The sequence below is a fragment of the Oryzias latipes genome, chromosome 18, assembly GCF_053564925.1.
Source record: "Oryzias latipes strain Hd-rR chromosome 18, Olatipes_Hd-rR_3.1".
NCBI lineage: Eukaryota > Metazoa > Chordata > Actinopteri > Beloniformes > Adrianichthyidae > Oryzias > Oryzias latipes.
In genome coordinates this window covers 32898399-32911782 of record NC_136254.1, presented here as the reverse complement: position 1 = coordinate 32911782, position 13384 = coordinate 32898399, and the positions used below count along the sequence as shown (strand labels likewise).

General features: G+C 42.4%; 3 protein-coding genes across 6 annotated transcripts in view; 2 read left to right on the top strand and 1 right to left on the bottom strand.

The window, feature by feature from the left end:
• Nucleotides 1–411: 411 nt before the first annotated feature.
• On the top strand, nucleotides 412–4440 carry LOC144987004 (uncharacterized). The gene is made up of 3 exons (XM_078935854.1): nucleotides 412–617; nucleotides 2691–2830; nucleotides 3664–4440. Exons 1-3 carry the CDS (start codon nucleotides 539–541, stop codon nucleotides 3925–3927), a joined length of 483 nt encoding a protein of 160 aa, XP_078791980.1. The 5' UTR covers nucleotides 412–538; the 3' UTR covers nucleotides 3928–4440.
• Nucleotides 4441–4640: 200 nt separating this feature from the next.
• Nucleotides 4641–11817, bottom strand: LOC101170219 (uncharacterized). 4 transcript variants are annotated; one of them, XM_078935805.1, is made up of 11 exons: nucleotides 11711–11817; nucleotides 11173–11354; nucleotides 10671–10865; nucleotides 9752–9936; nucleotides 9575–9687; nucleotides 9366–9505; nucleotides 8546–8634; nucleotides 6759–8465; nucleotides 5844–5931; nucleotides 5632–5761; nucleotides 4641–4952 (listed from the first exon to the last, which is right to left on the bottom strand). In XM_078935805.1, the coding sequence occupies exons 2-11, from the start codon at nucleotides 11338–11340 to the stop codon at nucleotides 4909–4911; spliced, it is 2859 nt and encodes a 952-aa protein (XP_078791931.1). In that variant the 5' UTR covers nucleotides 11341–11354; nucleotides 11711–11817; the 3' UTR covers nucleotides 4641–4908. The 4 variants fall into 4 exon arrangements, with proteins under 4 accessions (XP_078791931.1, XP_011485530.1, XP_078791932.1 ...); XM_011487228.4 differs by having other exon boundaries at nucleotides 11570–11812; XM_078935806.1 differs by lacking the exon at nucleotides 9575–9687 and having other exon boundaries at nucleotides 9366–9468; nucleotides 11570–11812.
• A 1125-nt stretch (nucleotides 11818–12942) lies between these two features.
• The window catches only part of tec (tec protein tyrosine kinase), a 38366-nt gene continuing 37924 nt past the window's right edge, over nucleotides 12943–13384 (top strand). Inside the window, exon 1 of the mRNA XM_023966087.2 lies at nucleotides 12943–13019. The gene's annotated coding sequence lies outside the window, so the exon portion shown is untranslated. The remainder of the gene's footprint in view (nucleotides 13020–13384) is intronic.

Below are 13384 nucleotides of genomic sequence, written 5' to 3'. Positions count from 1 at the left end.
ACAAATTGCATAAAGTTAAATTATTGCAAATCATTGAATTGTTGCATATATAAAGCTTCTTTTCTCTGTCAGAATGTTTGTACTTTCAGTACTTTAAAGACTGTGTTTTACTTTGATGTCGCCAATGACAACTCTGGTGTTAAAGAGTAAAAACAAAAGGATTTTCTTGCAGTTATGGTACTTTGGCGAGTATTTAATCATCTAAAGGTTTGTAACCAAAAGGTTAAAAAAGAAACTTGAGAAATCAGCTCTAACTGTAGACAGGAATGTGAACATGAATCAGGGTGTTGTTAAGTCGTTCTTCAATCTGTTTTCTTAAACTTTGACAGAAAGCTGCTGGGATTTATGGGCTTTTATTCTTTTGCGACACTAAACCACAGAGCGACTCAGAGCTGCTCTGAGTAAACTAAAGTCTAGACCGTTTTCCGTCTTTTCTCCTCCCTCACTGCCTTTCCTTATTCTTCATCACATTGTCTTCCTCCTCTTCTCTGTTCTCATCGTTCTGTCTGGGTCCGTCCGTCTGGTTCTGACGGCAGTCATGTCTTTTACTTGGACATTTCAGAACCCAGTTCTCCAGTTCTGCCTCCTCGGCGTTCTCAGCCTCCACCGGATCCACGGTGAGTCCAGAAGCTTCTTTGTGTTTTCAGGTGAACTCCAGCAGCTCGTCTTCACAGCAAACAAAGACCGACACAGACGAAGAACACACCTTAGAGGTGTTCTTCATGAAAAATGCAGCAGAGACGGCGGGCTCGGGTTCCTGCAGAGATGCCGTCACACAAACGCCGTTTGACCTTCAAACTCATGAAGACCAAGTTCCATGTTGACTACGGAGTTCTGACAGGAGTCCCGTGTCGCCTTGAATATATAATTCCCAACAGTTCCTGATCTTAGGGCACTAACTGTCAAAATAAATGTCGCTGTCACTTTGACAGTTTTGCTCCGTCAAAATAAAAGATTAGTTTTCATGACACATGGAAAATACTTTTTGAAATCTTAAATAAACACACTTCAACTGTAGAGAAAAATAGATTTTACAAATAATTTACATTAGCAAGCTACACAGTGAAGGAATTTATTTTTTGTGGTTCTCATTTCTCCTAGGTTTTTATCTTATCTTTATTTCATTGAAGGTTTTCTTTCTGGTTTACTGTGTGTGGGTTTCAGTAATTTCAATTAAAAGGGACTTCCTGATAATTGCATAGGTAAAGAGGTTTCAGGAATGCAGCTCCAACCTCCAACCCCCTTCAGGAGAAAATGGTCTTTGATCTTCTGAGGCCATTTGGTTGTAGGTCTGACTTGGATCATGAATCAATCATCTCAATCCCTGGGAACCGCCACAGGCATCTGCTCCCGTGTGAAGAACAAAGCTCTAGGATCGACTTCCTGCGGTGACAGTTCCTGCCACCCATGGGGATTCCGTACCGTGTCTATCTGTGAGGTTCGCCCCCAGAGACCAGATGCTGTGATTCTAAGGATGGGCTGAAGGAAGAAGGCGGGCTCCTCTGTCAGCCAATCTCTAGCGACCAGAGGCGGAGATTCGGCGGCCATTTGCTCCCGGGGGAGGATGTTCTGCCCACATGCTTAAAAGTCTGAACTCAAGGAATTTTCCTGTGTCTCCAGACAAGCTGCATGTGAATTCGGAATGTAACCTCTTGCGTATTGCAGGCCTGGATTTTGGACACCCAGATCGATCTGTTTTATTTTGTTTTACTCTGTTTTTAGAAATATTGTTAGGGAATAAATTTGTTAAACTTAATCCGGCCGAATCCCGTGGTTTTCTTCTTCTCGACTTTATTGAACATGCAACAAAGGAAAGTAATCTCAAAGCGACAGATTATATATTTTTCCAACAACAGTTAAATTCAGGATGCTAGCAGAACGTTGTCTGCATGAAAAGGATTAAATGATTAAAGGTTAGGCGCCTGAAGATGGACCGCGGTGTGTAACTTCATGACTTGTATTAAAGCCAATTTTCCTGAAGTGCCTTAAGTTTGTAGAGTCTTTGATAAATTTGCCAAAAACAGCTGTTGGGACCCTTTTGAGGAGGTGAGGAAGGACACGTTCAAAGGCCACGCCCCCAAGTGTTTTATTTATTTTTAAATAATGGAAAATGAGAATTAACCTTTCAACTCTTTAACTTTGGATTTTAGCTCCGGGGTTGACGCTGTTTGATCAACCGTAACTCTTCAACTGTTTACGCAATTAGCGTAAACCCAACGGATTCTGACGCGGAGAAACGCAGCATTCATGCTAGCATGCAACACTTGACGGTAATGACGTTTTAACAACGTAAACCAGACAGAGCTTTGCGTTACGTTGTTGCATATCGGTGCGTTTCTCCGCGTCAGAATCAGCTGAGTCACGTAAACGGTCAAAGAGTTACGGTAGTTAAAATGGCACGTGTTATTTTGGTGTCGCTGGGAACGATACTCATTAACTGTCATCGGCGTTAGCATAATTTTTGAACGACTGTATTATCGTAACTCCAACAGATTCCGACGTTGCATCCGGACTGAATTACTTTAAATGAGTAAACGACTGAAGAGTTACGGACATTCAAAGATCAACACTGGTTGAGAAATTACACACCTAGTGGTCACCAGATGAACTGACCCGGCTCCAGCAGTGTTTGTATTTTTGAACCGACAGATTTTTTGCATCATTTTGTTCCTCTGCTTTCCCTTCTTCAGCTCCGTTTGTCTCCCCCCAGTGGGGGTTCGAGCCCCCAGAGATTGATGGCTCTGCGGTGGAGAACAACTGCAGGGTTTTCATGGACGCCACCCCCACCCCCCTCACAGCAGAACCAGCAACTCCAGCCGCCACCAGAATGGTAAGTCCAGCATGCAGCTATGATTTCCATGGAGACAAAGCAGAACGAGTCGTTTTGTTCTAGTTAGTCTGAAGATCTTTGGACCAGTTGAGTAGATTTCAAGAAAAACATTTGATGCTATGTTCCCTCCGCCTTCGGTGACACTTAGTGGTCCCGTTCAAGTGACCACTTTCAATGAAAAGTCAAGGCAAATGCAGGCTGTGGTAGAGTGTCCACCCTGTGACTGGAAGGTCGTGGGTTTAAACCCAAAGACTTTAAAAATGCTGCCTGACACTCAGCGTTAAGCGGTTGGACTGCGGGGTTAAACCACCAAATGGTTCTGGAGCGCGGCTATGTCTGCAGCTCACCCCTCCCCCAGGGGAGGGGTCAAATGCGGAGAACAAATTTCACACACCTAGATGTGACAGATAGTGCGACTTTAACTTTAACTTTTATTTTGGGCGTCCGCATTCAAACCAAATTGGAGTCCTTTGACCAATCAGGGACCCCAATCTGGTAGTGATGTAAGAATGATGTTCTTTTTCATTTACGGAAGTACCGATTGTTTGGAAATGTATCAGGGAGGAGAATTTAATAATTTCGGTTTGGAATCTATGACACGAATCTATGACGTTTGTCATGTATCAGAATTGAGCTGTCAAAGAAAAAGTCTGGGACAAAATTCACCAGTTTGACAACATTTCGCACCAAGACTGTAGGCGGCGGACGTGGGCTAGTATACAGTAAAAGAAGGAGAAGCCCCTCCCTGCTTGTCCAGTGTGAACACCATGAGCGTCACGTGGTTTGACTTTTCAAAGTGGAGCTTCATTTCTTCTAACCCTTTCTGTGTGCAGCAGCTGATGAAAACCACGTCAAAACCAGCCACCAGGTCTCCACGGCAACAAGAACCTAAGGCGCCAATCAGAACCCAGCCAGCTGCTCGAGGACCGATCTCCAGCAGCGCTTCTCTCAGACTCCTCCACCTCCTTCTGGCCCACAGCAGAGGAGGCGGAGCTCGTTCTCCACAGACGGGTGGTGTCTCCTCCAGCAGTGATGAGTCAGCAGCGGCCTGGAAAGTCCAAACCTTTCCCTCAAAAGACTCCAGTGAGGAATCTTAAGACCTCAACCGTGCAAAATGCTGAACTTTTTGGAGACGGTTCTTTTTAGTTTCAGGAGAAGCCATGAGGGCGAGTAAGAAGAGGAGCGAGTTAGGAGAGGAGCGAGTTAGGAGAGGAGCTCAGGGATGATACACAAATCCCAGAGGGGTTTTCAGTCCAACCATGGGACGGGAAGTGTTAAGACCCAGAAACATAAAATCTCTCAGGTATATTTTATCAAGTTTCTAGATTAAAAAAAAAAATGGAATGGACCGGTTAGGGCGGAGCCACCATTGAAACTACTTGATTGGCTGAAGGTCACTGCGACAAAAGAAAGCAGCTGTTTTCTTCATTGCCGCCAAAGCCAAGTAGAAAATGAGCCGCTGGATGACCTCCATGGATTCACCCCCATACACTTTGAATGGAAACGCCCACCTGGACCATTCCAAACGGGACCGGACCGCTCAGAGGAAACGAGGCTTAAGAGATGTTTTTTTGGTCCTGGGAATTAAATGTCAAAAAATATGATCAAAATGATGAGGTTCTGTGGTTCTCTTTTTTACTACTTTTAAATTAAAATTTTGAATTCATTTTGAAGTTTTTCAGTCAGAATTATGATTAAAAAAATTAAACATTGTCGCCCAGCACTAGTAGAACCTTTAGCCAAATGAAAACAGGATTTGAATAATTTTAGAATTCATGCAAAACCGAAGAAAACGAGACAAACATAAACATTTAATAGAAAATCTTTTATTTTTGAGTCGTCGACAAAAGAAATGTGAAATAGCTTATTTAAGACATTTAAATTAATGTTTTAATTCAAAATAATTATTTTTATATGAATAAAAGAATTGAAACAGCTTGTGTCTCCCAGACGTCCAGTAAGGAAGAAGGAAGAAACATCCCGACTGTGTTAAGATGACAACTGTTAGCACGTCAGAAAGAAAACAGCACTTCCTGTTCTGTCAGGAATCCTGCAGGGTTCTGATGATGCAACTGTGCTTAGTTCTTCCACGGTTCCTTAGCCAGGCTTTGATGGTGTTTTCCTGAGAAAACATCACATTCACAGTTAGCCTCCTTTAGATGGAGTTTCAAATAGTGATGTCATGGAATGATGGTTACTGTTTTTTATGTGCTTTAAGTGAAAAAAACGTCAAATAATCTCTGATGTTCAAACAGTCAAAGGAAACATGTTTTATGTTGTTCATCTAGTTTGTAACATCTCATAGGCCAATGAAGTCCACCTGACCTTCTGAAAGTCTATCCGACTTGGTTATTTTTCTTTTAAGGATTTTCTTTTTTTGGTGAGGGAACCAGGTTTAAAATGTTTGTGAGGACAATCCATGACTCACCTTCAATACATCAGCTGGACATTTGTCCCTGAAATCTTGGTATAACCAAGAAAGTAAAAATGGAAAACCATCTCAGTGGCCTAGAGCAAGAGTGTCCACCCTGAGACTGGAAGGTTTTGGGTTCAAATTCACAATCCAGTCATACCAAAAACTCTAGATGGGACCCAATACCTCCCTGCTTGACTCTCAGTATTGAAGGGTTGAACTGGGGAGTTAAAGCATCAAATGGTTTCAGGGGATGGGTGAAACCATTTGATGCTTTAACCATGCTGCCCCCCCCTCCCCAGGGGGATGGGTCAAACAATTTTCAAAAACCTAGGTGTGCAACAACTAATAGGACTTTAACTTCCCTTCTCTAAAGGAAAGCAGATACCGTCTCTTCCTCGAAGTTCCGGCAGCGTTGAGCTTCTAAGTTCTGGAAAATTCACTTGTGATTGGTTCCTGGCCAGAGTGGCGCTGCAGTTACCAAGGTTACAGTGGTTGGATGGGAAGTCTTCTGGCGCCTGAGAGGACAAATGAAGGTCAAACTGAAGGAGTGGTGCTTCAGGATCCTTCTCATGGAGAGACTCCAGCTTAAATCCTTACCTGATGGATGAAGGATGCTGTGGTGTAGCTCAACAAATATTGCTCAGCTTGTTGAACGCTGCTGTGATGCCGTGGAATGTCTGCAGACCTGTAAAGCATGGAGGAAGCCAGTTACCCTCAAACCAAACTGAAAAAGTCTAGTGTCAGTAAATATAATGGTGCTCAAAGTAAAAACACCCAAAGAACACAGCAGCTGTCTACTGCTGTTGTTTACTTCTGCTATCTACTGTAATTGTCTACCACTGTTTACAATTATCTGCAGTTTTCTACTTTTGTTGTCTACTTCTGTTGTCTACTGCTGTTGTCTACTTCTGTTGTCTACAGCTGTCTACTGTAGTTGTCTACCATTGATTGCAATGTGCAGTAAAGAACATTGCAAGCAACAACTCCTACAAACATTGGAACTACCATAAATCTTTGTCTGTTTACGCAATTAATGACATTCCAATGGATTCTGAAGCTGAAGTGTATCCATAATGAATGTAAACCAACTGGTCTATACCACTGTAAAATGTTACATATTGACTCAAAGCTGATTTTCTCTGCTTCAGAATCTGTTGGAATTACATTCATTCCGTAAACAGTCACTGGGGACAGCTCTGGTGTTAAAGGGTTCATGAGGTAGTGCTTACTTCACCCCAGTTCATACTACAAAGACATTATGAGAAGATTGATGACTGAAAGTACAAAGTACTATTTTTTATTTTTTTTAAATAGGACACTGAAAATGATTTGTCCTAAACAGTAATAAAAACCATGTTGGACTGTGATCTCAGTCTGTCCAAAATGGTTCCAAATATCTGAGGATGCATTTTTGGGGGGATTTAGGGCTTGGGGCTTGGAGTATTATTCCTTCAAATTATCATAGAGCAATAAAGCTGTTTCTGCATTATATTCATCAGTTTGGTAAACTACCTCAGATTACAGATTCCAGGGTGGAGGCGATCACTGTCCGTGGTGTTGCTGGTTCCAAGGACAGAGGCGGGGCATGTGGGGGATGGAGGTAGCAGCAGAGGAGTGGGCGAGAGTGTCGGTGGAGGAGTTTCAATGAAATGAAAGTCTGTAGAATCTGTAGGGTCGTGAAGGACGAAGCCTCTTGTTAAAGTTTTGGGCTCTACAGGAAGGATGGAGGCCACGTCTCCAGCTGTGGATGCTGATGTTGTCTCCACTTTTTCTCCGTTGCTGCTTCTCAGCGTGATTTTCTGAAAGCTGGGGGTCACAGTGGACTTCATGTGGTTACAAGTTGGTATTGTTTGGTTTGGTTTAGGATGAGGAACGCTGTAGGATTTTATGTCGGATCCGAACTCACTGTAGTTTTTCTTGTTGCCATTTTCTGCATTTCCGGAGGTTTCATAGGTTTGGTTGTTTGAAAGCTTAGCGTCTGACTGTGTGGACACAGGGAGATCTCTATTGTCTGGTCTATCTGAGACTATTGGTGCCATGATTGCAGTTGAAAGGTTTGCATTTGGCTCTGAATTTGTAGTCCTACCATCTTTTGTGGTGGCTTCTGAAAATGTAGGACCAGAGGAAGACCACATCAGACTCAAGTGTGAAGATTGATTCCTGTCCGCACCATGACTGTCCTCTTTATGTTCCCTGACTGAAGACAGGGTCTTTGAAGAGACGCCTGTTTTGCATGTGGCTGGGGCTGAGATTCTTTTGGATGGGACAGTAGAGTGGTGAATTCCGTCTGGAACCAAAACATTTGAGGATAACGGCTCTGAAAACTCGAAACTTGCATTCTTTGAAGACTGAGAGCTCTTTAAAGTACTGTTGGATGTAGTCTTTGATACCTTGAGGTTTGGCTGTAGGACCTTTGGACATTCAGACTTGCTTTGATCTAAGTGGACAGTCAGTTTGTCTGAGAGGTGCTGGTTCGACTGGTACCAGGCTTTGCTTGGCTTGGTGCCTGAAGGCTCTGACAGGGCAGAGTCACAGTTTGACAGCTGTAAGGGTTTGAGTGAAATTCTTGTGTTTGCCTCATTAACGGTAGAAGCTATTGGGGTTCTTGGAGATGAAGGTGTAAACAATTGTGGTACTTTAAAGCTCATGTTGCTCCAGCTCTTTGCGAACTCTTGACTTGACTCAGATTTGGTAAACGTCCTGATGGTTACCAGGTGTTTATCGGGGGCTGACCCACAGTTGTCTTTTGCATGTTGCAGATGCTCTTGTCTTGGGTGTACAACAAGTTTTGCTGTTGGTACGTCTGGATTTTTATTCTTCAGGCTTGATGAGGTCTTGGTTGCATCTCCAGACTCAAAAATCTGTATTTTGACCAACTTGGAACTATCTGAAGGCTTGCTGAACTCTCCTCCGTGAGCTTTTCCATGTTTGCTCTTCGTGACAGAAGGATGGATTCCCTTGCTGCCTGTTTTGGACTGTTTGGACATCTGAGATTCTGAGGTATTTCGTGAAGTTTTAAAAATCTTCAAAAGTGGCTTTCCTTTGGTCTTCTCCATCTTTTCCTTACTTATTTTCTCCTCCATGTCTTTAGTCTGTTTCTTGTCCTTGCCAGTGTTGCGTTTCTCATCTCTTTCACTTCTTGGAGTTTTAGTGATCTTTGGAAGGGTGGAGGTCTCTCTTTGCTCTTTTTGGATGTTAACGTTTAGCTCTTCCAAAAACCTGGTCATACAGACATAAATATAAAAGTAATCTTTTGTAGTTTACAGTATTTCTGTAACATTTGCAAAAGAAAAACAAACCTGATGTGGAAAGAGTCTTCTGTGAAAAGAGGATTCTGTAAAAGCTCAGAGCACTGCGCTCTTCTCTCTGGATCCATTTCAAGACATTTCTAAGAGAACACACAGAGGTTGTGTTTTCAATATTTTTTTTCCATTTCAGGTCACAAGATCTACCAAAATACAGTTCAAGGGACTTTGTCCCATGGGTGTTCCTTGAAGTGTTCCTTCAAAACTTTCAAAAAAGACGGAGAATGACAAAATAAAGCAGTAATGGACGTAATTCCATCCAAGATAGTCAGGCTCTTAAATTTATTCTCTGCTTTGTTTGACGTTCTGCTGTTGTACTTGTGTCTAAAATGTTCCAATCTAATTTAACTTTACTTATAAAACACTTTCAAAAAATTAGTATTATGTAATATGTATATTTTCAAAATATATGTACTGCATATGTATAAAGGGATATAAGGAGTTAAAAGAAAACTATATTAAAACACGATTGCATTCACACGATGATTAAATACCAAAAGAGATAAATGAATTTAAACAGTTGTTAGGTAAAAATAAAACGGCAAAGAAAATGAATGGTTAGAATTTCGGCTGTGGGTATTTTATTTTACAGAGAGGTTACAGAGAGGAGGGACACAAAAGTGTCTTGTAGTTCTCTTAAGACTCATACAGCCACATCAAGGGACATCATGAAAAATGGTACGTATGATTGTTAGCGTATCGAGACGTATTTGTAAGGCTAATGTAAGCTACACGCACATACAGGTGATGCTGTAGTGCGCTGTCCGTAGTCTGGAGTTAGTTTATAGTTTAAAGTAAAAGTACTGAGCTGTACCTGGGCTAGATTGATTCCTGCTGCTGGGATTGTGGGGAATCGCTGCTGCAGTGAGACACTTCCTGAACACTCTGGTAGTTTGACTCCAGAAAAGACAGGATTTCTATAGAAGAGCTCCTGGTGTTGAGTCATCAGGTTACCTATAACAAGGATCATTTCAGAAAAGAGAAGAACGGAGAAGGCGGGACAATCTTTCTTCAGGTGCTCACCAAAGCATCGGACAATGTGGTGTATTTGGTCGAGGTCGGACTCTCCCGGAAACAGAGGCTGACTTGTAAGCATCTCTATTATCAGACAGCCGACAGCCCAAACATCTACCGGTCTCCACACACAAACACACGTTAACCTTTTGCTCAAAACAACCTTTCGCTGATGTCCATACTTACTTGCCATACTTGAAGTCTCCCACCAACAATTCAGGAGCTCTGTACCAACGGGTAGCGACATAGTCGGTGTAGACAGCACTCTCAGGAGGGGAAGTCATGGTGCGGGCAAAGCCAAAGTCACATAGTTTGACCACGCCCATGTGAGAAATGAGAATGTTTTCTGGTTTGATGTCCCGGTGGATGACCTGTAGGGGGAGAGGAATGAAGCTCCAATTCATCCATTACCAAGTGAACGGAAGCCACATGGACCTTTAGGCTATGGACACACACCAGGCATGTGACACGCACTCTCGATTTATCCAATGGTGTTCACACTGGACAAGCAGGGAAGGGTTTCTTCTTCTTTTTTCTATTGCTTACTAGCGCATGCCCGCTATCTACAGTTGGAGGAGTCATGGTGCTAAATGTCAAAGCTGTGTAAATCTTGTGAATCTTGCTCCAGGCTTTTACTTTTACAGCTCTATTCCGATAAATGAAAGACTTGGTGTCATAGAATTCCGTCTGAAAACAGATCGCAATTATTAATTTCTCCTTCATGATCGATTTTTCTAATAGTTCCATGAATTAAGAGGGACGCCACCCATACGTCAATACCAAATCTGTGTCCCCGATTGGTCCAAGTTTGACCTGGTTTAACTTGCAACGTGCGTTCAGTGGCCACACGTTGTTTAAATTAATGAAAGGGTTTGTTCCAGTTCCATCCGCAGCAAAACAGACATTTCATAAAACCGACACTATCAACATGGTGGTGGCACTGAAAGGGTGTGGGTCTGCCTGGAAGCTTCGGAACTTTGACGACATGGCTGTGATGGATGGAACCTTCAGCCAAACATAGTAACGTAGACACGTTTGGACAGAGACAAACACACCGGTCTAGTAATATTTACCAATCTCAGAGTTTATCAGCACTTGTCCTCACGTTTTGCTGGTGGCAGAAGTCAGTTGCTCTCAGTATCTGATACAGGTACTGGCGGGCGGTGTCCAGATTCAGCCCGCCTGGATTTTGTTCCAGATCATTCAGAAGGGTCCGGTCCACAAACTCAAACACCAGATACCAGCGGCGGCGGCGTTTCCATACTTCTAGGAGGTTCACCAGGTTTTCATGACGGAGTTGCTGGTTTAAGATAAACAAAGGTGATGGTTTCTCTATAAAACACCACAGAACACTACATTACTACAACACAGTACACTACAGTACTACACTACATCAACAGCACCAAAGCATGGTGTCCTGTGACGCTGCTTTGTACAATTTGAGCAAGCTCAAACGTTTGCGTCACCCTTGAGTGACTTCAAGGCTGCATATGAGAATCTGACCCCGTGCTGTTTTCTCTGCTTTGTGAGGGGCAGGTTGTGTCCGTGTTTTGTTTCAGAGAAGCCTCAGTGTCAGCAACTCACCGACTGAACGCCTGGACACCTACCCTGAGCAGCTTGATCTCCCTGAGGGCAATCTTCCTCACCGTCTTGTCATCGTCGGAGTCTATGAACTTCTTGATGGCAACGAGGCGGCCAGATTCCCTGTGGCGACACTTGAGCACCGTGCCGTAACTGCCCTCCCCGACTGGACCCAAAGACTCGAATCGCTCCATCACATTTTTTTATTCTGGGGGGACGGGAAAACCCCTTCAACCCCTTCATACATTAACAATTATTGATAATGTGTTTATTTTATCATCAATAAAGGAAACGAAGAGATAAATAACAACAAATAAAAGAAAATTATACCACGTTATTTAAAATCCCCCCAAACTGTTTTATTTTGGTTTATATATATTTGTATTACATCAATTTTAACAAAATGTTTTTAAGTTTACTCACCTGCTGACTTTAACTATGAAAAGATTCAGAAAAGTTACGTTTTCCCGTGATTAATTTATTTTTCTTTAACTCGAACCAAACAGAGAAAAAAAACATCAGAGTGCAACACGACAAACTACAACCTGCACCGCACATGCGTACTCGGTTTGCATTCGCTTTATCGCCTCCACGCGCGTGCCCCTTCCGCTTGGTGCCGTGTCCGAGAATTCACGCCGAACACCAAAGCTCGGGCGTTTCTACTACGTTTGTGTCATCAAACGCGTTGCTATAGTGACGTAGCCCCGCCCCTTCTCCCCGTGCCCGCTGCCTGCCTGTTGCTAGGGAAGTTTTACTTTTTCCCCTCTTCGTGTTTGTCTTTTGGCCGTGAAAGGTTTCTCTTTTCAAAGAGGTAAGGTTTAGCCATTAATATATATTTATTTTTTTTAAGTTTCCCTCCTTTTTAAAAAATAAATAAATGTGTTGCTGTAAAAAAAAAGTTAATTTTAGTTTTGATCCCAAAACGCGAAGAATCTACAGAGAAAAACGTTAATGTGTTCACTGAAAACGAAAAAAACAACAAACCAAAACCTTCATAATTCAGAAATATGTGAAGTAAATCTGACTTTTACCACAGTGTTCAGGTGTGGCAGACTGTGACATGTATGTGTTAAAACACACTTAACATGTTAAAGGGCAATTTTGGATTGTTTTGGTGAAAATATCTGTTGTTTTCTTTAGAAACCCTTGACGTTTATTGTGATAAGTAGAGCCTACCTAAAGAGCTGCTTCAATGAAAATTGTGTGTTTTCTGCTGATGGAGGACAGATTTAAAGCAAATTAAGCGTAAAACTGCATTTCTATGTATTCCTTCATTCAAATGGTTGTGAATCAGGAGCAGAAGAAAAAAAGATCGTCTATAACACAGCCTCCCTGCTCCACTCCATTCTGATGCATCCACTTGTAAACAAACAGATCCATGAACGTTTTGGTTTTCCTCGTCAGAGCTGGAATCTGGATCTAAACTGGACGGCGGATAGCTCCATTATTGCTCAGGGTTATTGGCTTCTGCACTAACAGTCCCGCCCACAACTCAGAGGTGAATAATCCTGCCACTCTACAGAAACTAGGAAGAAAACGACTCTGGTATTTTTGATTATAGAATAGAGTATATTTGCTTTTATTGTCATTGTACAATGAATTGAAGGTACAATGAAATTGATTATGGCTAAAACCAGCTTCATTATAATTAGATAATTATGCGTTTGTCTTCATGACGTTACAACTCAGATCAGGTATCCTTCAGCCTAAAGCCAGAGGTGACCTTATTTTTGTTTGTTGTCATCTCTGTCTTTATCTTTGATTGTTTTCTTCAAACCTTTCAAAAGTCACGACAGCAGGACCAAAGGAGTTCCTGAGTTCCTCCAGGAGATGGCAGCACAGACCTCACACAGAACCTCCAGCCGTCATTCCTGTGCGTGATCTGTTGGAGCTTTGGTTTAACCCTTGTGCTACCTTAGATGACCCCCCCTTACATTGACGTGTTCTCCCTACCATTACAAAAGTGGATAAAGCTGGAAAGATTTCATGTAATCCATGGACACCAGTGAAGATCACAAATCATTGAAGAAAAAAGGCTCAGAGCACTGTCTAGTGGGTCTAGATGACCCAACTCCCAATGGAAAAGTGCCTAGGATAGCACAAGGGTTAAAGGTGTGCCAGCATGAACTCACATTGTGGGAAGAGAAAGACTTCAAAAATGGATCAACACGTTTACACATTAACCTCGGAAGTTCAAATATTTACAGATAAGTGAATTTCATGACTTCTGCCGCTGGA